We start from the raw sequence: 22,825 nt of genomic DNA on the forward strand, positions 1-22,825 counted from the left end.
GCAATGAAATACCATTCTTCCTTTTAAGCAAACAAACACAGCGTTCCATTGAGGAAAAAAACCCAAACAAACAAACTTGATTTCCACACTTCAGCCACAGGAAAAAAACCACTTTTCTGTTTGTATTGCATGTAGATTTCAGACCCATCATCAACATTTAAAAATATATAACTTTAAAATATATAATATCTATATATTTAAAATATATAAACGGATGCAGAAAGAGTGATGTTTGAAACATACTTTACAGCAGCATTTCCCAAAATGCCAATTTTCTCTTGCTGACTGCTGCATGCCCAATTCTGCCTAAACATCTTCTTCCAGGGTCTTGGAAAAAATATAGTATTACCTCCAGCTCCCTATTTGGTCCATTCTTTTCCTTCAGGCATTTGGTCCATTCTCAGTTTCAACACAACATAAGCTCTTTTCTCCCCCCCTCCCAACTTTTTCATAGATTCTATAGCTGGTACTGAAAAAAAGAAAACCAACCTACTCAGGAAGGCAGACAAATTGCCATCAGTTAACAATCCCTGTGCCAAGGGACATTTTTAGCAGAGTTGTCACCTTGTAAGCAGGAACTATCTACTAGCTGTCCCACATAATGATTTTTATCAGCAAAAGGAAAAAGGCCAAAATGTGGCTAAGCAGCAAATATATTACTAAAACAAAGTATGAAAGCAACTAAGCTAAGAATCCTGACTGGCACACACTTTCTCCTCCTACCTCACTTGTTTGAATTCAGCTCTTTGCTGGTGACTGGAAGCAGCCAGGTGAAAGATGCTGTAATGCACAAAACTAGGGAGTGAAAACATAATAAAATCCAGAGCCCAGATCTCAGGATTACTATGGCTCTACTGTTTAATTGACAGCTACTTCCTTCATCCTAGTAGAACTTCTTTTTCTGTTGGAATAAAAATTGCTCATCTATATCCTGATCAAAAAAAAGTATCCATCTTACTCAGCTGGATGCAGTGCCTTCTTTCTATCACAGAATATCCCACCTGAATAAACATACATTATTTCAAGTCATTTTGATAAATCAAAGGTGTTCACTGCCCAAAAGAAGACAGGATAAGCAGCTCTCTAAGTCCTGTGCCAGGGTGAAGAAGAGACACCCAGCCTAAGTAGCTCAGAGGGCAGGAGGAGGACACAGACCCTGACTTCTCTCAGCCAGAGCTGCTGTTTGAGCCTTCCTCAGAGCTCTCCAGCTTCCCAGGCAGCGGGGCAGCAGCAAAAGGAGGTCACTGCCAGCACTGCCTTCTGCTCACCGGTGTGCACTCTGCAAAGGGAGCCATTTAGCCTCCTGCAGCCCCCAGGACAAACAGTGCAGGGGGGCAGACTGCCCGTGTCAAACCCAGCCGGCAGGAAAAGCTGCGAACACCAAACACGGTTGCTGATTGATATTCCAACAAGAGCCAGGAGGGGCCAAGAGAAACCCTCCAGGTTTCAGAACCATGCTCAGCGTGTCTGTGTGTTTCCAGAGGACTGGGAAGCACTGCCTCGCACCAGGAGCTGCCCAGGGACCCCACAGTCAGCACCTCTCCCATCACTTCCCTGCACACAGGCAGTGCCATCCAGAGCAGGGCACTGAGGAGAAAAGGACTTGGGACAGCCTGGCCAGCAGAAAGAGCTCTGATTTGTCCCCACCAACATATCCCAGCAGAGGGGAACCTACATCCAGGGGAAACCATGGATCCTGAAAGATGGCTTTCCCAAAAAGCAGCAGCCCCTCAGGGGATGAGCCCTGCCTCTGCTGGGTTCAAGGAAGAAGCAGCTGGAGGTGGGCCCAGCCTTGGGCCTCTGTGGGGAAGGCAGGTGGGACAAAAAGCACCCCCCTTGTACCAGGGTTAAGGTGCTGTGTCTCCTATCTAGAACAGGTACTGGAAAAAAAAAAAACAAACTAAAAACTTAGCAGACAAAAATGTCTAGAAAATAAGGAAAAAAATGGAAAAGATGACACCCTAACATGTTCATCACCACCAGGTTTTGCTGTCCTTGTACAAGTGAATGTTTAAATATTTAGCTTGCTGGCTAACAGCTAGCTGCACCTTTTTTTCTTCTGTGGACAGGGGAAGACCTCATCTAACCTGATTTATTCCCATAGTTAAATACAGCTCTGCTTCATTATCAGATTCATGCAAGAAAAAGACAACAAAATTTTAAAATTAATAAAGACCATTTCCCAGCTTTCCTCAAAAATACCAGTGGTTCATGGGCTTGTGGGCTTAGCTGAGAGCTTGGGAAGGGGGCCAAGAAAAATCTGGTCTCACTTTTTAATTGAGTACACACAGGCCTTTCGGAGTAAAGTTGATTTTTATTTTACCCCAAACTACTCTTAACAGTTGCTGTGACACAAACCAAGGCCTGTGGCTCAATTTCCCCAGAATTTCTTCATTAGCTTGTAAAAAGCTTTCCTTGAGAAGCACAAAGCTTGAAGAATCTTCTGTCTCCTGCCTTCTGATGGAGAGCACCACATCGTGCAGCCCTGCTCCAGCAGAGACCCAGCTCTGCTGCTGCAGCCTCAGCAATCATGCTCAGAAACAAAGGGGCAAGGAGAGCAACAAAAGGTTTCCTGGCTTCTACCCACAGCACAGCCCCAGCTGGAGCCAACACAAGCCTGGAGCAACCAAATGACACCCACACCACTGCACAGAGCCCACCAGAGCCCCCCGAGCTCTCACCAAGAGGTGGCACTCCCGAACCCTTGGCCTCAGGAGAGAGGCAGAGAGGCCTCAGAAGGGCTGAGCTCTCAGGGCCACCTTTGGTTATCCTCCTCAAAGCTGTTCAAACACTAATAAATGACCCCTTTTTGCTGATACTGCCCAGATGTTTGCCATCTAGAAGAACAGATGAGTACTTGTAGAAGGCTTTGTTCCATCACAAGAATCCCCTAAATAATATATTGGGATCAGAAAGCCAGTACCACGTGGCAAATGTCTGCACACCAGCACGGGAGAGTGGTGGGGAAAAAAGGCACTTCCTGACCACTGGGGAGGTGTTCACAACTTTCACAGCAAGCTTATCCAAGAATTCACTGGGCTGCCTGCTCTTGGGATAATCAGGTTACTTACAATAACACTAGAGAGGGAGGGTGGCAAGTAACCTGAAAGGTTGGTTTATTAATTGGGGTTTGATATTTTGTTTCCATATATAAACCATATACTTTTATATAAATATATATGTGCATATGGATAAAATGGAAATACAGTCTAAATTAAACTACATATGTATGTATATATATTATATATATAAGTATATATCATATATATAAACCAAAATAAGCCACAAAATATACTCCATGCTTTATATATATAAATATGACATTCTAACATTTCTTTCTATGTCACATTTTCCACAAAAATTCCCACATTAATTCTAGTAAATCCTACAAATATAAACAGACTCAACCTCTACCTCCTTTTATTTTTTTACATAAGATTTGTTAGGAGTTCCAAGCAACATTTAAATAGAACTCTGGGGCTTTAATTGAAATGGCATGAGATGCTGACCCTACAACAACAGTGTCTTTCAAACTCTGTGCCTATTATGCACTGAAATGCCTAAAAAAACCTAACCCAAAACCAAACCAAAACAAAAACTAAGAAGAAAGAGGTTTTCAATATTCTCTTTAAATTCTGACTTTCTCTCTGGTTCTTGTGAGCTGCACTTACAGTTGTCCTGAAGTTTTGCAGGGCAGACAAAACAGTGATTTGCTGGTAAATGTCTGTATGTTGGGAGGAAAATAAATATTTGAGAAGTACTCAGCCCACTTTCTTCAAACATCAGAGAGAAAGACAAAGAACACAACTCAAGCAGTGTACAATTCAAGAAGGAGCAGCTTTTACAAGGAAAACTTTGATCTGGATGGCTGAGTCTCCCTGCCTGCTTAGCAATCCCAGACAAGTTGTCAGCAACCCACATGGCAGAGTTTACTACAAGATGTCCACTTGGGATCCTCCCCTCACACGTGTTACTTAAATGGTCTGATTTGGGCCTTTCACAATTTTACCTACAAAAAGGAGAGAAAAGATGTGCTGCCAGCAGAAGAGAATAAAAAGGGGTAACTAAAGGTGAGGAGCTGTTAGTTACAGATGGAAGAATAACTGCAGAACAGAGCTTTGAGGAGCTTTTTTGTCATCCCCTCTAACTCTCATCTTTGCACACATGGTGAGAATCCCTTCAGTGGCAAGATGGTCCTGCTGGCCTCCAGAGGGAAGGAGCCCAGCACCCAGGCTGCCACATTCTGGGGTTTGGATTGATCTGCTACAAGTCCCCATGTCAAACAGATGGGGTTTCTGCTCTGAAACAGGACTGAAGCACAGGCTGCAAGCACAAGAGGCCTCCAGTTCATAGCAGAGAGCAGGGCTGAGCTCATCTATTCAGACCCTTGAGGAAAATGAACACGTTTGCAGCCTGGGTTCCTTCCTGCCCTGCCACGGGCACTTTGGAAGCAGAGGAAGGCCCTCACCTGCCTGTGCCTTGGTTTCCTTGCTCTGCTGGCAGGTGAGCCATCTCTCTCTCCTGCTGCAGGCCCCAAAGCCAAGCCAAGCCCCTCTTGCAGCTTCCTCTGGCTGCCAGCCACAGCAGAGCCTCACTGGGGAGGCAGCAGAGAAGGACAGTTGGTCCTGAGCCACAGCTCTGGGCACCAGGACATCAGGGCAGATGTACACCACCACCTGCTCTGCCCACACACTGACTGACAACAACCAAAATTCTCCTCTACTGCAAGTTCTGCAAGGCTGACAGGGCTGCTGCTGCCTGGGCTCAGCTACTGCAGCTCCCCATGGCAAAGCAAGCTGCTTCAGCCTTTGGTATTCCTCATTCTTCTCTTACACCTTCCCCATGGCCATCCTCTCCTGCCAGCCTTCCACTCCAACCAGCCCCCCAGCTGGCTATATCCTGTGGATATATGTACATACACACACAAGAAATCACACTTGCTTTCTGTTTCATGTGGACTCTAAGCAAGCAGAGCTTGCTGAAGTGTCAAACCAGCACCGCTCTTCTTCCACTCCATGCTGAGGAGGGAATCAGCTTCCCCAGCAGGTCCCAAAGCTGCAGGGCTGCACCCAGGCTTCTCCAGGTTGCAGCTACTTTCATACTACTTTGGCCCCAGCCATCAGCACTCTGTGCTGTATGTGGCCCCTACCAGTTCCCTTCTCATCTACAGCCCAGTTACAACACCCCACACACCAAAAAAAGAAAAAAAAATTAAAAAAACTAATTGCTTGAGGGCATGTAAATGTTATGAAGCTACACATAAAACAGGTGCCCCTTTAAAGCATGACTCCTTTCCTCTCCGGAAGGCACGTGTAGCAGGTTCCCCAGTGTCAGGTGTAGACTCAAGTGATGAAAGAAAAATACATAAATGTTTATTAAACCTTTGTTGCCATTCACACCACCAACTTTCACACCCCAGTGCCAAGCTGTTAACGAATTCCCATGCTGTTCCAGGAGACTTTTCACAGCTCCTGTCAGAAGAGGGAAGTTTCACGAGGGCAGCACTCGCTGGAGAAGTCTCTGCTCTCAGCACCATCAACAAAAAATGTTCAGAACCAGCTGTTTGTGCAATAAACGTGGCCTGCCCCAGCAGTGTGGGAATGAGGAGCTTCTTCCAGTGAGGCACGGGGCCACCTTCCTCCCTACCTCCCCTGGTACATATTTGTCTCCAAATTATTTATGCTAACACTTCTCCATCTAATAAGCAGGACTAAAAATGAGCTGTGAGAAGGCAAGTGACCAGGTGGCAGCTGTGTGTGCAGGCTGCAGCCCACGTGCTCAGAGGTGCTGTCACCTCCTTGGGCATCTCTGCAGCTCCAGGACCCCTCTGGGCACAGAGACCCCTCTGAGGGTGATGCAGCACCCACCCTTCTCTGCCACCTCTCCTTTGCTGGCACCCAGGCTCTGTACAGATGGCAAAGATGAGGCAGGGCCCTCTGTAACAGGCACACAGTGCCTGCCCCAGCCCCAGTGGTTCTGTCCAAGTGCCACTGGACTGCTGGTGAAGGTGGTGTGAAACTCCACAGCAATTCTCCCTGCTGCCACCACTCCTCTCTTTCCCCAGGACTAGCTCCTCTCTTCTCTCTCACTGGAGACCCTGTTCTAAAAGGAACAGGCACAGGCCAAGATGTTTCCAACAAGATGAAGTGAATGTTGCTCCCCCTCTCAGAGCCCCCTAAACAAAGGGGTGAAATGAAACACTGCCAGCTCTAAAGGTGACAATCACTACACACTGCATTACAGCTTGGACAGCCTTTACAATCCCAAAGCTTTGACAAGCTCACATTTACTCTGTCCCTGGAGGACATGGCAACACCTACTCATGTCAGTGTTTTGCACAGCATGATGCTCACAGCTTTACCATTTTGAAAAATGCACCTGAGGATCTTCAGCTTCTCATGCAGATCCTGTAATTCAGCTGATCATAAAGCATAAAGCAGAACTAAGTGACTGTTTATCAATGTACATTGCTAAATGAAATCAACCCCGAGCACTAGAACAGAAGCAGATCTTTCCCACAACCTGGATGAATAAAGCAAATAGCCTTATTTTTTCTATATTTAATATCAGAAAATTGTGTTCCAAAATAAATCCTTCTATCCACAATTTAGCAGCATGCTATTGTCAACCCTAGTTGACAGATTACAGCCCAATACCTATAAATTTTCTCATTAAACTAGACAGTCTCAGAGATCTATGAGCACTGTCTCTGTGGTACCTCATTTCACCTCACAGACAGCGAGCACACTACAGAACATTGCTGAATACTTCAGCTTCAGCTCTTGATATCAGCACAACCTGCAGAATTCCTCCAGGATGTATACAAGATGTGTGAAGGTAAATGAACAGACCAAATATTTTGGTAGCTGATGGATCTTTTAGTTTCTAAGCATTACACTACCTGATGTTTTCTAGTGGAAGGCAACTGCTGCCTTAAAGACACAAATGCCAGTCTTTTCTTTTGGACTAATGACAACAATTAGAGATCCAACTTTTATTCTCTATCTGCTGGATCAACCCATCAGGTGACAGAGGAGCATCTGAACCCAGTCCCTGCAAAGCCTGCAGTTCAAAACCACAGTGGACATTTCCTCCCTGCACAGTGACTGATTTTCCTCCCGAGTCAATCTGTCTGTGCCCCTCCTGTTCTCTCAGCAGAGCTGCTGCAGCAGCAGGTTCCCCCAGGTGAGCTGCTCAGGCAGTGTGGATCACTGCACTGAACCACATGCCTCCTCGGAGCTGGCTGAAAGCAAAGCCCGTTCCCCTCTCCAAGTGCCAAGAATCAAATCTTGGCCACCTAATGCAGCGTGTTCCACATGTTAGCTCCCAACACGTTGAGCAACTGTGTTAACTGAGATGGATAGTGCTGTCAAACGGGAAGCTGGCTCACCAGAATGGAGACAGGGGGATAAGCTGACCTTTTATGTGCAGGAAAAAAGCGTCCCTAAACCGAAATGCGATGTTTCCTATTAAAAAAACAAAACAACTACCTTTTTGCAGAGCTTTTCTTACCAGATTGTGTAAATAAACACATGTGCATGAGCTCTGACTGTATAAAGAACCTGAGCCTCACTCCCAGGGCAGAGCCTGACAGAGGAAATGAATCATTATCACCCTGCTTGGAAAGAAGTTTGTACAAGGAGCCTGAGCTATTAACTGCTGCCTGGAACTCCTGGGTTCAGTGCCACTGCTGCTCCCTCTGTTTACATGTTCACATACCCAGCTACACAAAATAACTAAAGCCAACAGATAAAATCCATATCCCCAGGCAAAGCTTCTACTAAAGTCCTCTAAAAGTGCACAGGTTTACTGGTGACACCGAGATGGAACTGAAACTTACAGGCTTCTCATCCAAAAGAATGAGCACTGATACAGGTTGGGTCAGTTTAGTATAAAAAAGCAAAGTTCATCCTGGCAAGATTTTTCCTAACCCACCACCTCCTGCCTGTCTTCCTCAAGATTAGGATTTTAGGTTTGTTTTTTTCAAGCTGCTATATTGCACAGAGAGAGGCAAGTTTTGTTTATTTTAAGATTTTGCTGCTAGTGGAGAATCATCTCTAAGTGGAAGGGCCTGTAGAGCTTTACAAAGGGCTTTGCAGCAATAAAGTCTAAGTAAAAACAGAGACACCAGCCTGCACGTTCAGCACTACTATTGCCCATAAATGTATTATGATTATATAGATAATTTAAAAATTAAATACTGTAAGATGCTGTTCAAAATGGCCCTGGTACAGAGAGGAATACCAGACACCATCTAGCTGCATGCCTAGAGGTTCTATCCAGCTCTTCTGTACTGACTTCCACAAGGCAAAACCCTGCCTCCTGGTACAGGACTATGTCAGGAATATGTTGACTGATCATTATCACCATATTTCACACTCCAGCAAGATCCAGCTAATGCCTTCCAGCCAGGCTGACAAGGTAGGGCTTGTTGCACACCTAGCTGAAGATGCAGGAATCAACACAAGTCATAGAACCACTTCCAGGATTCCACCCATTCCCTTCACTTTCTCCTTACTTCCAACACCCTCGGGTGCAGAGGAGGGGGAAAAAAAGAAGTTTATTGAATACCTTGTGCCTGAGCTGCAGAACTGTGGGAATACCCCAGAGCCAGGAGCGCTGTCTCCACCAGCTGGCTAAAGAGCACATCTTTGCGAACCAGCACGAACTCCGCGTGCTCCTCCCGATTATCATATTCAAGAGAGGCATCCGACTGCTCCACCACACAAAAGACTGGGATCATCAAACCTAGATGAAAAAGAAAAAGCAACAAAAAACACAAAAAAAGCGTCAGTAAGGGAGGAACGAGAAGTGTGTCATCGATCTCTGATTAAAGCTGTAAATTAAAACACCTCCTAGAAGGCTCATCTTAAGTGGAAATCTGCCTTTCTTCCCTGTGGGATAGCTTTTGTTTGCTTTCCAAGGGAAATACTGAAGTCTCATCACTTGACTCATTTAAAAACCACACTAAAAGCTCCAGAGAATACAATTCAGGAACAGAATCACAGTCAGCATGAGGACGAACAAGATTTCCTAATAAGAGCTTTTCAACATCGCGCAAGTTTTCTACAGCTCTCTTTTCTCCCTCTCCTTTCAGGTCAGAGCTTCTCTGCCTTCAGCCATTCGGAAACCTGACACAGAAAAGCTGCTGCCGCTTCTCTCCACACGGGGAACATCTGCAGGGATCAGCAGAGCCGGTCCCACTCGCAGCCCTTGGCTGGGACAGCCTGATTTGCACGTTTCCAGCCCCTGGCCGGTCTTCCGACTGTGCAGAGGAAATACCCACACGCTGCTTTTGCTGGGAACAAGAAAACAATAACGTGTTGGCAGCTGCCGGGCAGGCAGAGCCAGAGAGGCCGCTGCTGCTGCCTGGACGCAGAGAGGGAGAACAGCTCTCTTCCAAAGAGGATCAAGGATGAGGAGGGATCACGGAAGTGGAAAATTCAGGGGGTGGTCTGGATTCAATTTTGTTCTGTTTTATTGTAAATTTACATTTGTGGTTGCAGGATCAAGGCATCTATGGCAATAAATTGCGGGGCATGAACTTAAAGGGATTCAATGCTCGAGGCAGCAGAAGCAGCAGAGTTGCAGGAGACAGCCCTGCAGCACTCAGAGCCTGTGCACGGAGGGAAGGTGGAACAGATGGAAAACCTACAGAACCACACAGCCATCCCCATCACCTGCTACAGGTCAGGGGCTGGCAAAAACATTCTCTGCAGTCACAGCAGTTTGTTGCTGGTTACATGCTATCTACGGCTCCAAAAGCTGAGAGCAAGGCTCACCTCTCAAAGCTGTCCTTCAGAGTGGAATGTAACTATTTCTAGTAAATAATAACTATGAAAAATGAGTATATTTATGAAAGGCCAGACAAAATCCCTGTATTCCTGGACCAGGCTCTTCTTCAAGGACAAAAGAGGGGAAAAGCACCTTGCAGTTCTGCTTCTGTATAAACTCAGTGAAATATTTTCACAGTCTTCTACTCTCAGCAGGTTCAGCATCTACAAACCTGTACTTACACAGCCTTCCAGGGGGTCACCCAGCCCTGAAATAGGTAGTCACACACCTACCCACTGCTTAAATCATCCTCATCTTGAATATGCAGAGACAAGATTTATTTTAAAATATATTTTGGATACCCAGTTCTCACTTAGTGACCTATCTGGCATGGAGGGCTCCCAGCAGCTAAGTGCAGCAGCTTTGAGCTGGGATACTCAGCTGATGTGGTTTGTTCTTTGTTTTAAAGGCAGAAGTAATGTTTAAGTAGGTTACAGCATCACATTGATGCTGCTCCTTCTTCACTGCTTGGTTCTAGGTTAATGTTGCATGTTTCAAGTTTAAGCAGCCAGTGTTAAAAAAAAAAAACAAACACAAAAACACAACAAAAAACAAAACAAACAAACAAAAAAAACCAGAACCAAAACCAACAAAATCTTAGTGGAAAAAAAAAAAAAAAAAAAAAAAAAAAAAAATCTCAAGGTGCTTTCCTGAAAGGACGGTGCAAGGCTGATCCTATTCTTCTGAAATCAGTGATGAGATTTCTACTGCTATCAAAGGTTAACAACAGAATTCTATTTGTCCATAAATCATTTAACTAAAATGAAACTTAACCTTCACGAGCAACAAAATTCCCCCTCTGTCAAACACATAGTCCCTCAGGAGCCCTTTCCTGGGGATGGGGTTTTTAATGTCTTAACAACAGATTCAGACACTTGGCCAGAGGCTGAGGCTGTGATGTTGGTTGTTTAAGTCACATTTGGGCAAGACAAGAAAAGCAGGTGAATGCAGACTGTGAGAGGGGTGCCACAGCATCTTCCATCCTCCTGCTGGATGCTTTCCCTGTCACACACCTGCCTTCCCCACCCTTTCAAGCACAGAAGTCACACTTATTCTCCACGCTGGTCTCAGTACAACCAGGCTCCCAAATGCTAGAGCTGGTGCTGTACATGCCACCACTGTAAGGATGGCACAAAGGACACACAGGACTCTTGCCCATGATGACTTTCCTGCCCCTTCCTGCTGCCCCTGCTTGCAGGGACTCTGCTACAGAAGCAGCCTTTGCAAAAACATCTCTGAACTCGGTGACCCAGTGTAACTGATGATAAGCTGCTATTAGTACCTTAAAACCAGAGAGCAAAGGGCAGGTTACCACATCTGTCACTGCTAACCCATTCTCATGCCTCTCACTATAGTCTGGAATCTTCATACCGACCCTGTTTTACTGAAAAGCAACAGTAATCCAACTTATTTCCAAGGAAATCTCACTCCATGGAAGTTCCATCTGCTTTGCCCTTTATTTCTCATTGGAGAGTTAGGCCATAATGTCTCCAATGGATTTAGTGCCTCAAACTTCTGTGTTTCTTGATTAAAAAAAAAAAAATGTTAATATACTTTCAGTGTGCTGGAATCAGAAGAAAAAGACATCAGCAGCCCTGCTCTTTACACGCTGCTACAAGCCATGTCTTGCTCCTAGATGCCTGTGTTACACCTCCAGCTCACCACAGGGCCCTCAGCCCCTTACAGGGGTAAGCTGAGGGCTAAAAAAGAAACAGTTTGTTTCCTTAAAGGATTAACACAATGCTGGAATGCACACAAACCTTAATAGCGATCACAAATTACAAAAAAATACTTTTTCTCCTTGAGGTTAATTCACTTAACTGACTTACAGGCCATTCTTTTGTGCTTCTCAGGGAGCTTTGACCCCATGGAGACAGCATCTGCATAAAATGTTAGGGGAGCATAAAACAACATCTACGTAAAGACTTCTATAAGGACATCCATACACAGCATGCAGTCCTTCTAATCCCTGGAAGAGAACAGGGAGAAACTGTTCCCACTGTTACCCAGCAGCACAGAATGGTTGGCCGTGACTGGTACCTTTGTGTAACGTGTATTTTAAAAAATAAAATTAAAAAATGTCAGGGATGGGACCTAAGCCCTGCCGCTGCTTTCAAGGAAAAGCAGCAGCATATAGAGAAGATTTGGTCAGCATAGTTGCAGTTTTTGCCAAGACTCATCTAAGCTGCAGAGAAATGAAGAAGAAATTAAATATGTATCAAAGAGACCCATGCCCAAACACAGGTTTGATCCTCTTTGACCAATTGAATCTATATTTTTATTCACCAGGGAAATGAAGGAATAGTTATTCCATTCAAGAAGTGAAAATTCTGGACACTTTGCTTCATAAAACAATAATTAAAAAAAAAAACCTTGAAGCCAAATAGAAGTATTACCTAACTGCAGTTCTGCATTTCTCTGGAAAACACTTCCAATTGCAAGATTTGCAAATAAAAGCTGTCAATTTCTAAAAACAAATTAGAAGGAGAAGACAGAGCAGACATTAAGAAGTCCAGCACTGTTTCTTTTGCTCATTTGCAAAAGCTTTTCCCACTTCATGCTTTAGAGCAAGCAATAAATGCTGCTCTCTGCACTGCCCATTTCCACATAAACATCACAGGCTCAGCACCTAAAGATAAAAAGAAAAAGATCCAGAAAGCTGAGGAGGACACTCTGCTATTTCAGCCACTCACTTCCCCAGCAGTGCTTGTGTGTGTGTGTCCCAGAAAGCACAGTGTGAAGAGCAACCAATAAGAGGAGGCACGGATAAAATTCATGTCTTTTCAGATTAAAATCTGTTTCCATCAGCCCAAGTTCTGAGCCCCATCTAGGTGTTATTTAATTTAATCTAATTTGAACAATTTCCAAACATCAGCTTGATTAATTTCAACAGCATGGCGTGATGGAAAGATTTACTGTACAGGGGTTGTCTAGCAGGGAATTAATAAAGAAGCCAGTTCTTAGCCCTGAGTAACACGAGGTTTTAAGACTGCCCAGATTTCTAGGGGGAATACTTCACAGCACAAGCATGTTTTCTTCTGGGAGTGAAACCCACCAAAATTATTAAAAACTGAGATCAAATGGCAGTGTCAAACCCAAAGGAAATCATTCTACAGTACAGAGATTTTTATCAAATGAAGAAAGTGGAAAATAAAGTTTTTGTTGTTGTGCTTCGGGTTTTTAGCTCTATTTTTGTTTGGTTGCTTGCTTTGTATGATTGTTTCTTTTTAAACAGAACGCAGGCACACATGCAGGGTAATCTCCCTCCAAGAAAAAGGCAAATTTCTATGGTTGGGAGATCAGAAACCAGGACACTTATTTGAAAATTCATAAACTATTGAAAATTCTTCATTATCGGACGCAGAAAACATTTTCCCCAGCAGAGACTGCAACGTGGGTCATTCTCTAAGATACCCTTTCCAATACATAAACAGAAAAAAAGACAATAGAATCTAAATAACAGCAAAAGCAGAATCCACAACTGTTTATTCCCCTGCACACCTCCAAACACTGAATTATGAGACCCTTCAGCTGGACTTCTGAGCTGAGGCTCTTCCCCTGCAACAGGGAGCAGGAAGCTGGACAGGAAAGCCTGGGTGACACTGAGGAAATCATCTAGCTAAAGATGCCCTGAATTTAGCACTAAAGCAGCTTCCACCACTGGCAACAACCACAGGAAGCAATCAAACTACAAACATTTCCTAAACCTAATCTGCTTTTGGGTTTCCTTTAGGCAAGAGTCCTTTATCCAACAAAGGCAGTGAGGGGGAGGCAAGCTATTTATTTATTTCTCTTTGTGCTCCAATAGAGCTGACCCTACATATACCAAGGTGGTATTTAAATTTCTTTTCCTTTCACCTAAAAAAATCTGAAAAATAAACTTAAATTGAGAAAACTTTTTTAAATGGCAGGAATCAGCATCCGTGCAGCACAGGAAAGGTTTGCCAGTGCTCCTCCTCACAGCCCTCATCCAAAAGGCAGAAGCCAGTTAGGTTTTACAGCTTCCAGTTTTTCAGAAATACCCGAATTTCTGCACCAGAAATGGCCATCCTGTACCGTAGTGAAACACAAATCCATAATTTCTGTTCTGAAAAACCCAACATCATCATTACAGAAAAACAAAAAAGGGAAAGACAAAAAAAAAAAAAAAAAAAAAAAAAAAAAGGAAGAAGCTTCCAAGCTTCAGCCTGCCCCTTTTCAACAGGCTGTAAACTGCAAATCCTGAAGTGACCAGAAATGAAAACCTACTGCATGTACTAACCAGCAAGAGGCTTCTATCCAAAAGTCAACTAAATGAATAAACAGAATCATTTAGGCAGGAAAAGACCTTCAAGATCACACATAATGAGAGAAGATAAATTCGCCCTAAGATCAGCTGCATTCCAAACTGGTTTTATTCTAGGAGGGAGGACACCAAACAGTGTTTGAAAAAAAAGAGGTTTTTGTTCTGATCTCAACATCACTTTTATTTCAATCTGAGTGGAGCTGTATCTGGTGGGGATGTGAGATCTTCCTGCAGAGCCCAGCTGAGGGCTGCAGCCAGAGGAGCAGCAGGCAGAGGTGGAGCAGGCTCAGCTGTGCCACTGCCACCCTGCCCCAGGGACACAGCCATTCCCATTCCAGAAGGATCAGGCTCAAAGCAGATCCTGACCAGATCCTGTGCCTCTGCAATGCAGGGATGAGGTGGTGGAGACAGAGCTCACACATTCAGCAAGGCTTATTCATGTCCATTAAGGCTCACTTCGAAGCCACCCCAAAAATGATGAATATCATTAAATGGGACAGATTGTAAACTGCTGGCACTTATTTACAACAAATGCTTGGGTTGGGTGAGTGGGGTGTGTTGCAGCCTCCCTCGTACCAAGCAGCAGCTTACAATGCTCCCATCACGAGTCTGAGAATCCTTCCAGTGTGAATCCTTTTTCCTGGGGACTGGAGGAATGACTGACTGTGCAGCTGTCTGTCACCTACCTCTGGGAACCAGGTGAAGGCAGCTGTGTGTTCACACTGACAGGAGGCCCACAGGAAACCTCTGGGTCAAACCCAGGAGCCCACATCAGATCTCTGCAACCGCCCAATCCTCTGACAAACACGAGCACCAAGCACCTCCTGACTGCAAAAGGATTCTTTAAAAACAAGGATCCTACTTTCTGCTAACCCTCTGCTCTCTGAAGTGTTCTGGACAAAATGTGAGAGAGCTGATTCTGCACACAACCAGGAATGTGATGCTGTTAAACTCCCACTCTTCACGGGTTTATAAGCCCACTGCAAATAATTTGTTCCAAGATGCAATTTGGTACAGAAGAGCTCAGTCCACAGATGATTTTAATACAATGTTTGCCAAAGAAACAAAATCATGCTAAATAACACTACATTGAGAATTTTTCTTCTTAGGAGGGCCAGAGGGAGTAAAACTACAGACAATATCTTTCTCCTCCTCCTCAGTTATTTTTTCTGGCTTTACATATTCAATAAATCCGTAGGCAGGAAATGCAGTTCTACATATTATATTTTAGCCAATGGTGATTGAAAACCACAAGATATTATTTACATCCTTCTTCTGCTTCCAGTCCTTTCTGTGGCTTCAGTCTCCCACCATCACAACTATCCCAGATCTTAGGAAATTTTATAAAGAAGTCACTAACGTCTCTGCAGATGCCCCCTGCCCCTAACAGCTTAACCAGCCAAAGAATCCTTCCCCTAGCTGAAATAACAGCTTTACTGTTTAACACGAAAGATTCCAGGCCACTATCCCACCACAGAAACATATTATGAAATTCAGAACTTGATTTGATAATACTTGAGTTTCTCAGAAAGCTGTATAAAAGAAAAGCAGCATTCAGAGCATGTGCTGAGGCGAACGAGAAACGTGAAATCAAGAGGGGCTGAGGTATTCACCTCCAGCACAGCCTCTGCTGCTGCCTGGCCAGCACAGGGGTCTCACTCAGGGGAGATGAAGCCTCTTCTTAGAGTGGGTTGGTTGCTCCTGGTAACCAACCTGCTTTGCTAAACTAGTTGTACTAACTCAACCTAAACTCCAAGCCTGCCACGCTGGTGGGGTTCAAAGGGCAGGAAAGCGAGTGGCCAGCGGGGCTTTGTGCAGCCACGAGGCAGAAGGAATTAAAGAGAATAAAGTACTTCCAGCTCTCCATCTGAGTGAGTGAAAAGTGAGAGGCACGATAAACCAAGAAAGCCTGAGCCCAAAGGCAGCCCAAGGTGCTCTCAGGCTCCCCTGTGGCTGTGCCAGTGCCGTGCCTTCAGCCAGAGCCACACACAGACACCGCAGGTCACAGCCAAAAGCAAGACACCACTGCTACAACTTTCCCAAATAAAACAGCTCAGTCGTTTAAATTTGCTTCCCAGATGAAAAAGGAAGGAAAAAACCAGCACTTTATAACATGAACTAATGGAAAATGCACACATTTCACTCAAAACCAGTGAAGGAAACGTTTTTAAATTCAACTGGGTTTTGTTTTTTTTTAAAAATCATCTTGAGCCATTAGTTTTCTATAAGTTTTAGGTTTTGGTTTTTGCAACTTAAAAACAACTTTAGGGGACCTGAGGGGTTTATGGTTCAGGGGACTGCTTTTTGTTGTTTTCCTCTCAGCTACATAACAGAACTGGCCTAAGGGGCTAAAGCTCTCTGCACCAAGTTCCACCCAGAATTAATTTTAATGACCAACATTTTTAGACCCTGAAAACTGGAACCACTAATAAGCCCTTAACTTCGATGGTACTAGCAGATGCCACCCTATTATGTAATTTTTAAAGCAAAAAAATATCTTCCAGCAAAAGCATTTTAATGAAGGTTCTGTTAACTAGTCTCCTGGTACTGGGATAAGTCCCCTGGAATGCAACAGAAAAGCTTTCATAGCGGGTTTGAGGTTTGCATTCTGGAGAGGAGCTGCGTACCGCACTCGGGCCTCTTTTGGGATCTCCTCAGGGACCACCAGTGAGCTCCTTTCCCCTTTGGGTCCATTCCCCTCTGAGCCTCCCCTTAAGAAGAAGAAGAAACTGCACCACCCCTCCTTCGTGATTCCATCCAAAGAGCTGACAGAGAGTCTAACCTAACTTCTGCTCCTACATCCATGTTCTCAAGCCCAAGTGCAGGCTCCAGCTGTAAGACAAGCTGAATGGACCTGTAAACATCACCTTCCTCATGTCTTTCAGATACTGGCAGCATTAGAAAACCTCATTTCCAGGTGACAACATCAAGAGATATGGTGAAACTGGTTCTGGGCAAAAGCTACAAGAATGCAGGCAATAGGACAAACCACAATAGCCACCAGCTCAGAATAAATGTCACCAAACTCAATGGTTATTGATGGGGCCCTTCATCCTGTCTGCTTTCAGCAAGGCTTCAACTACTGCTATGGCAACATCATTTCTAGATGGCATTTTTCTAGCATAAGGAGACCACAGAAATCTTCATCAGCTCTTCAGCAGGAAAACGAATGGAGCAGAGAACCACGAGGCAAGGCAGGAGGAGAAGGAGCTGCTCTGGCATTCCCTCTGCCTCCCTTTTCACCAGTCAATACGGAGAGTGCTCCCAGAAAGCCTGCGCACCCTGGGTCAGGACCTGGCATCTGGGGCTGGGTCCTTACTCACAAAGCTCCCCCTTTCCCACCCCACATCCCCACGGGCAGAGGGCAGCTTCTGAGTGCTCTTTTCTGGTGTCTTTTTTGAAGGACAGAAGATCAAGAGCCATGGAGGAAGGCTCCACAACTTCACAGAGATGAGATGACACGTTTTAAAACTATACACTTGAACAGTACTATTTTAGGGTATTTCCTTTTGTCAGCCAGCGGGTCCAATGAACCCAACAGTTTTTACTAACTGCCACATCTTCATCAAATAAGTCATGAGGTCAAAGAAGAAGAGTTAAAAGCTCCATTTTCTTTCTCAGGTACACCCAGTATGCTTACTGTGTTCAGGGGCACCTACTGTGTGTGGCCTCACTTGCCAAGAGTCAGCAATCCATGCTTTGGGGGCTGCATAGACTGAACTGCTACAACACTGTGAACACAGAGCTATGTCAGAGAACCAGAGACTTCTGCTAGTGCCAGTGCACGTGCTGCCCTGGAGGCATCAGCCAAAGGAAGCAGACTACACCTGCTCTCCAAAGGCTGAACTGGCTCCCAGTTCACCTCCAGGTTATGAGTGGATGCCACTCCAAATGTTGACTTAGAAAGCTGTATGGTACCCAGCTAGAGCCAAAGCTCTTTACACCCATGGATGGGGTGGCAGAGGGGATGCTTCTGCTTACAGCTCTAGGACTCAGCTTCAGTGGAGAGCCAGGTTCCCTGGGCCTTCTCCTGTGGTTGGGTCCCTTCCCAAGAGGACACGACACACCCAGCACGGGGCCTTGCTGCCTGCAAGGTTTTCATCAGAAGACTGGGATGGTGAGGGAGCTACAGAGCCACAGGAGAGTCAGCCCCAGGAGCAGTGTCTTAGAGACCAAATACTCTTACTGCCATACAAATCCACAGATTTGGAGGGGCAAAAAAAAAGAGGGAAAAAAAAAAAAAAAAAAAAAAAAGAAGATAAAGTCGTCTTTTTTTAAATTTTTTAATTTTCTCCCTATTCATGGCATTCTCTGAACTCCCCTGTTTGGCAGGTCAGTGTGACACTGTGAGCATGTTAATATAACGAGGGAGGGCCAGACCAATGACAGAAACATTATGCTCATTAGTAAGCCCAACCCAGACACTCAGCTAATGCCCAAGCTGAGCTTGCCTGTCAAGCAGTACTCCTGCTTACTGCAGACCTGCTCCTAGCAGCCTGTATGAAGCCTACCATCCAGATTTCCAGCTTCAGCCACAAACTTGACTTTAAAAAAAGGGGAAAAAATAAAATAATAATAATAAAAAAGAGCCCACACTTCTGTTACTCTGCATTTTCTCCAAGACTAAAAATTGGTAGACTGTATGACAGGTCCACCTCATTTTTCTTAATGATGTTTTTATTATTCTTTCACTCAATTAAAACAGAAATGGATATTGCATCTTCTGACTGTATAATTGTTATTGTAATCTGTTTTCGATCACTGCTTGGGAAATGGGTCCAAAACAACATAAACTATCCACAGCCTCAGAATACAAGTAATTTTCTTTTACTACAATACTTAAAGAGCCATCTATCATCATGTTGCTCCGCCAGCATGTTTGTATTATGGCAAAAAAGTTATTTGTAAGTTGGGAAAAGACATTATGAAAATCACCTTTTACTCCAAAGTATTCCATAACTCATAATTTATAACTACATTTCTTAATAACCACTCAAATAATAAGGCTGGAAATTGTGCACATCTAATTTTAATATATAAATAATGGCAACCCATATAAACCCAAATACGCTCAAAATATGAATTCATATTACTCTCAAAAAATAGTCTGGTTATAGTTTTGAAAATGACACGCTTCATTTCCAATCTATGCCTGTCAGCTGGATTTATGACAAAACACTCTCTGTGAGCTTCGATTACCAGGATGGAAAACACTTCCCTGAGAGCTGCCTCGCTTTGCTGCAGCTTCCCTCCCAACGCACACAAAGTCAGCAGCTTCTGGAGAGCCAAGGGCTGGTGATACACAAGCAAAGACAGACTAATCCAGCCCCTTCTCCACATTAAACAAATAGAACAGCTGAGAGAGAGAGAGAGAGAGAGAAAGTAACCTTGTGGCTCTGTGCAGTGATTCAGCTCCTGGGTTTGGATACCAGACGCTGCCCCCAGCCACCTCTTGCCAGATTCAAACCTGAAAAGGTTTGGTGTCACTGGAGTGGCCTTTCATCCCAAAGGGGGTCTTTGGGAAACAAATAAGGGGGAGCATATTTCGGTGGGAGACATTTCTACTGTAATCTGAAAATGCAGTGGGCATGTGGTTATCTCAAGAGATGCCACAGCTTCACAGAAAGCATAGTCTGACAGGTTTTTATTAATCTTTTTCCTGAGCTTTTTTTCCCTTGTTGACGTTGCTCCTGAGGAGATCCAGTTGTGCTCGGGCTGTTTAATATTGCATCTCTGTCTGATACAAGGATGTCAGAGCAAAATGACTGACAATTTTTGCTGTTAGCCAGGTAATTTTCTATTCAGAAAATAAGTCCTATGCTTAAACTTATCTTTAGAGCTACCCATCTTTTTTGCTTCAAACTCCTTTTGTTCCCTTCATACGAATAATGACAAACCTCCCTTTTCCTGCATGTAACACCAATAATCATCCCACATTAGCATGGGAATTTGAAATGTATCTTGAGTTCAGGCAGGAGATCTCTGCCGTAGCATTGGCTCAGGAGTGGCTCAACGCCGGGCTCACGTTCTGTCTTTTAAGCAACCCTGTAAATTATTTCTGGAGCCTTATTCCAAGCAGAAACCTCCCTGGAAGGAGGTTTTATAAAAGCCCTCAGATACAAACAACATCAATCTTTGCATCTTTAAAAATCAGAGTCAGAATTACACTCAAAAATCAAAACAAAACACCTTTCAAATATTGCCCTTCAGGGCTTCACAATGTCAGCAGCCTTAAATGGCACAAACACTGGCATCTTGGTATGTTTGTAAATCTTCAGGGGATGCTCGCAGAGCAAGGGCAAGTATTTAAAAAGAAAAAAAAAGCCAACCTTTAAAACTATTTTATTGTGTCTTTGAAAAAAAAATTAAAAGTTCTTTAAAATAAAACTGGAATTAGGAAATGAAAAAAAAAGCCTCATTTTTCTTTTACTAATATTTGAATCAGTGCAGATGAAGATGGGGACAAAGTACACACGGCAGCTGTAATCCCTGCATTTGTACGAGGCACAGGCGCACGGGGGGAAAAAAATCCCTCACTATAGCACTGCAAGAAGACAGAGAAGATGACTGGCTGGCTGGGAACGTGTCACACACTAAAGCAGTCAACACTTGGTCAATGGCCACAAGAACCTCATCTAGAGGGGCTAACAATTTGCCCCAAATTAAATGGCAAAGCATATTTTCTGCCTTTCGCACCACTAATCAATGTAAACTCATTTGTATGTAAGCCCACAGCAGAGAGGCTGCTGCTGAGCATTCTGCAACAAGTACAAAGCTTGTTGGAAGGTTTTTGTTGGGTTGTTTTTTTTTTTTTTTAGTATGACCAGAGGCTAGAAAACATTTCTCAAAAGCCATCAAATCCTCAGCTGCCTTTTGTCTGCTGTGACTGCTCCTTAGGTCTGCGTTAGGGACACGTGACATTGTGGGGACCGAGGCGTCTGACCCAGGACCTTTCTTACAGTAGGAACTAATTACCAAAAGACAGTTTTTTTCCAAGCCAGAAAGGGCTCCTCGTTCAGCACAACGGGCTGGTTTCAAAACCACTTGGAGCTTCAAAAGGAGAGCAGGCTTGCTCGGCACTCACAGAGGCTGAACCAGGCACGGGTTATCTGGAACATGTTCCCAGCGTAACAATTCCGAGGGACTCGGTAATACTTTATACCTTGAGAAACTGGGCCTTTAATCCTAAAACTCAGCAGCAGTTACTAATTTAACTAAATTATGATGAGGGATGGTAATTAAAGGCCTAACTTATCTATGCCTTGCAATTTGGGATTCGAAATAAAATCTTCCGAAGTTTTACAGATTTTCGGTTATTTTGAAAAGTTTAAAAATAAGATTTAAAAGCAGGTTGTAGACTGACCGATCATAAAAATAAATTTTTTCCTGAACACAGCTGTTTGGCAAATATAAATACATGATCGCAGTAAAACTGCCTTCATTACACAGCATCAAAGATGCTATATTGTATCACCATCTTCTGTGTCACTGCAAGTGACAAAAATCTGACCGGTCAAAGTATTTCACTTAAGCTCCAAGTCACTGTTATGGCCCTTTTCCTCCCCATTTCACACAGACAGCTTTAAGGAGAACAGCAGTGATGGAAAGTAACTGCCCAACTAAATATTCAGAGCAGCATTTCCATTAAGAGTATTAAACTGAAGGTATTTTAAAGTAACTGATACCATCTGAAAGTCTGTGCTACAAATGAGGAATTTTAAATATGACAAAGCTGTCTGTTGAAATAACCACTTGACTGCAATTACAGTATGCCACTTTTCTACTTTTAAATCTAGATAAAATAGTCATCAGTACAGTAAAATAATTTATATAGAATATAAAGACTCCTGCATTTTAAGTATTCAGGAAAGGAATCTTCAAACTCCACCTTAAAGTGTTTATTCTTAACACTAAAAGTTTCAAACTGTTTTTCTTCCTTCGATGTCCAAATCCTTCGTCTAAATTCTGAGAAATACGTTGCTATTTAATTTCTTGAAAGTGTATTTCTGCAGAGGCACCTTTCATGTTTTTAATATGATTTTGCCCTCTTCCCCAGGCATAAAAAAAATTCCGAGGAGTTGCTGGCAGAATCACCTTAGCAGGATTTTTCAAACAAATGCCCCGTAAATAACCGAGAGTAAATCTACTCGCTTTTATCCCACTGAAACTAAAGGAAGGCAGAAATGTATAAAGAGAAGGGGACGAGGGGGAAGAACTAACATTGGCTTTGCAAACACGTTGGTTTCTTTTTCTCTTCTTTGGTGCATGATGAGAGCAGCAGCATCAACTGAACTAACGTGGCCAAGGGCACGGGGTGGGGAGGAAGCAGGGAGATGACTCGAAACCCTTCGGAACCCGTGCAGGGAAAACTACAATCTTACTACAGCTAATCTTAAATCTCCAATTCAAAAATGTTGGTGGCTTTATGCAGATGCAACTTAAGAGTTCCAAAATTACTCTAAACATCAAATTATGCCTAGGGCAGCGAATGGGCGGATACCCTATATTCTGTTTAATGTCTATGTTCAATTTCACGTATATTTTAACCAACTGTCTTTATTTTAATGACAGACCAAGCACTGAAAACACATAAAGAAAGACTATTTTTCTATCTCAGCAAAAGTCCATCTGATACACTACATGACCCTCCAGGAGTGACGGCTCTGTTTATTCTATTTACATGACATAATCTGATTGGAAAAGGGG

General features: G+C 43.8%; 1 protein-coding gene across 5 annotated transcripts in view; it reads right to left on the reverse strand.

Moving 5' to 3' along the window:
* Positions 1-22,825, reverse strand: part of SATB2 (SATB homeobox 2) — a 186,301-nt gene that overhangs the window by 90,436 nt on the left and 73,040 nt on the right. For all 5 annotated transcript variants that reach the window (XM_071747899.1, XM_071747900.1, XM_071747901.1 and 2 more), the window contains one exon: positions 8,572-8,748. In XM_071747899.1, coding sequence (XP_071604000.1) covers positions 8,572-8,748 — 177 coding nt within the window. The remainder of the gene's footprint in view (positions 1-8,571; positions 8,749-22,825) is intronic.

This window comes from Heliangelus exortis, chromosome 6, assembly GCF_036169615.1.
Source record: "Heliangelus exortis chromosome 6, bHelExo1.hap1, whole genome shotgun sequence".
NCBI lineage: Eukaryota > Metazoa > Chordata > Aves > Apodiformes > Trochilidae > Heliangelus > Heliangelus exortis.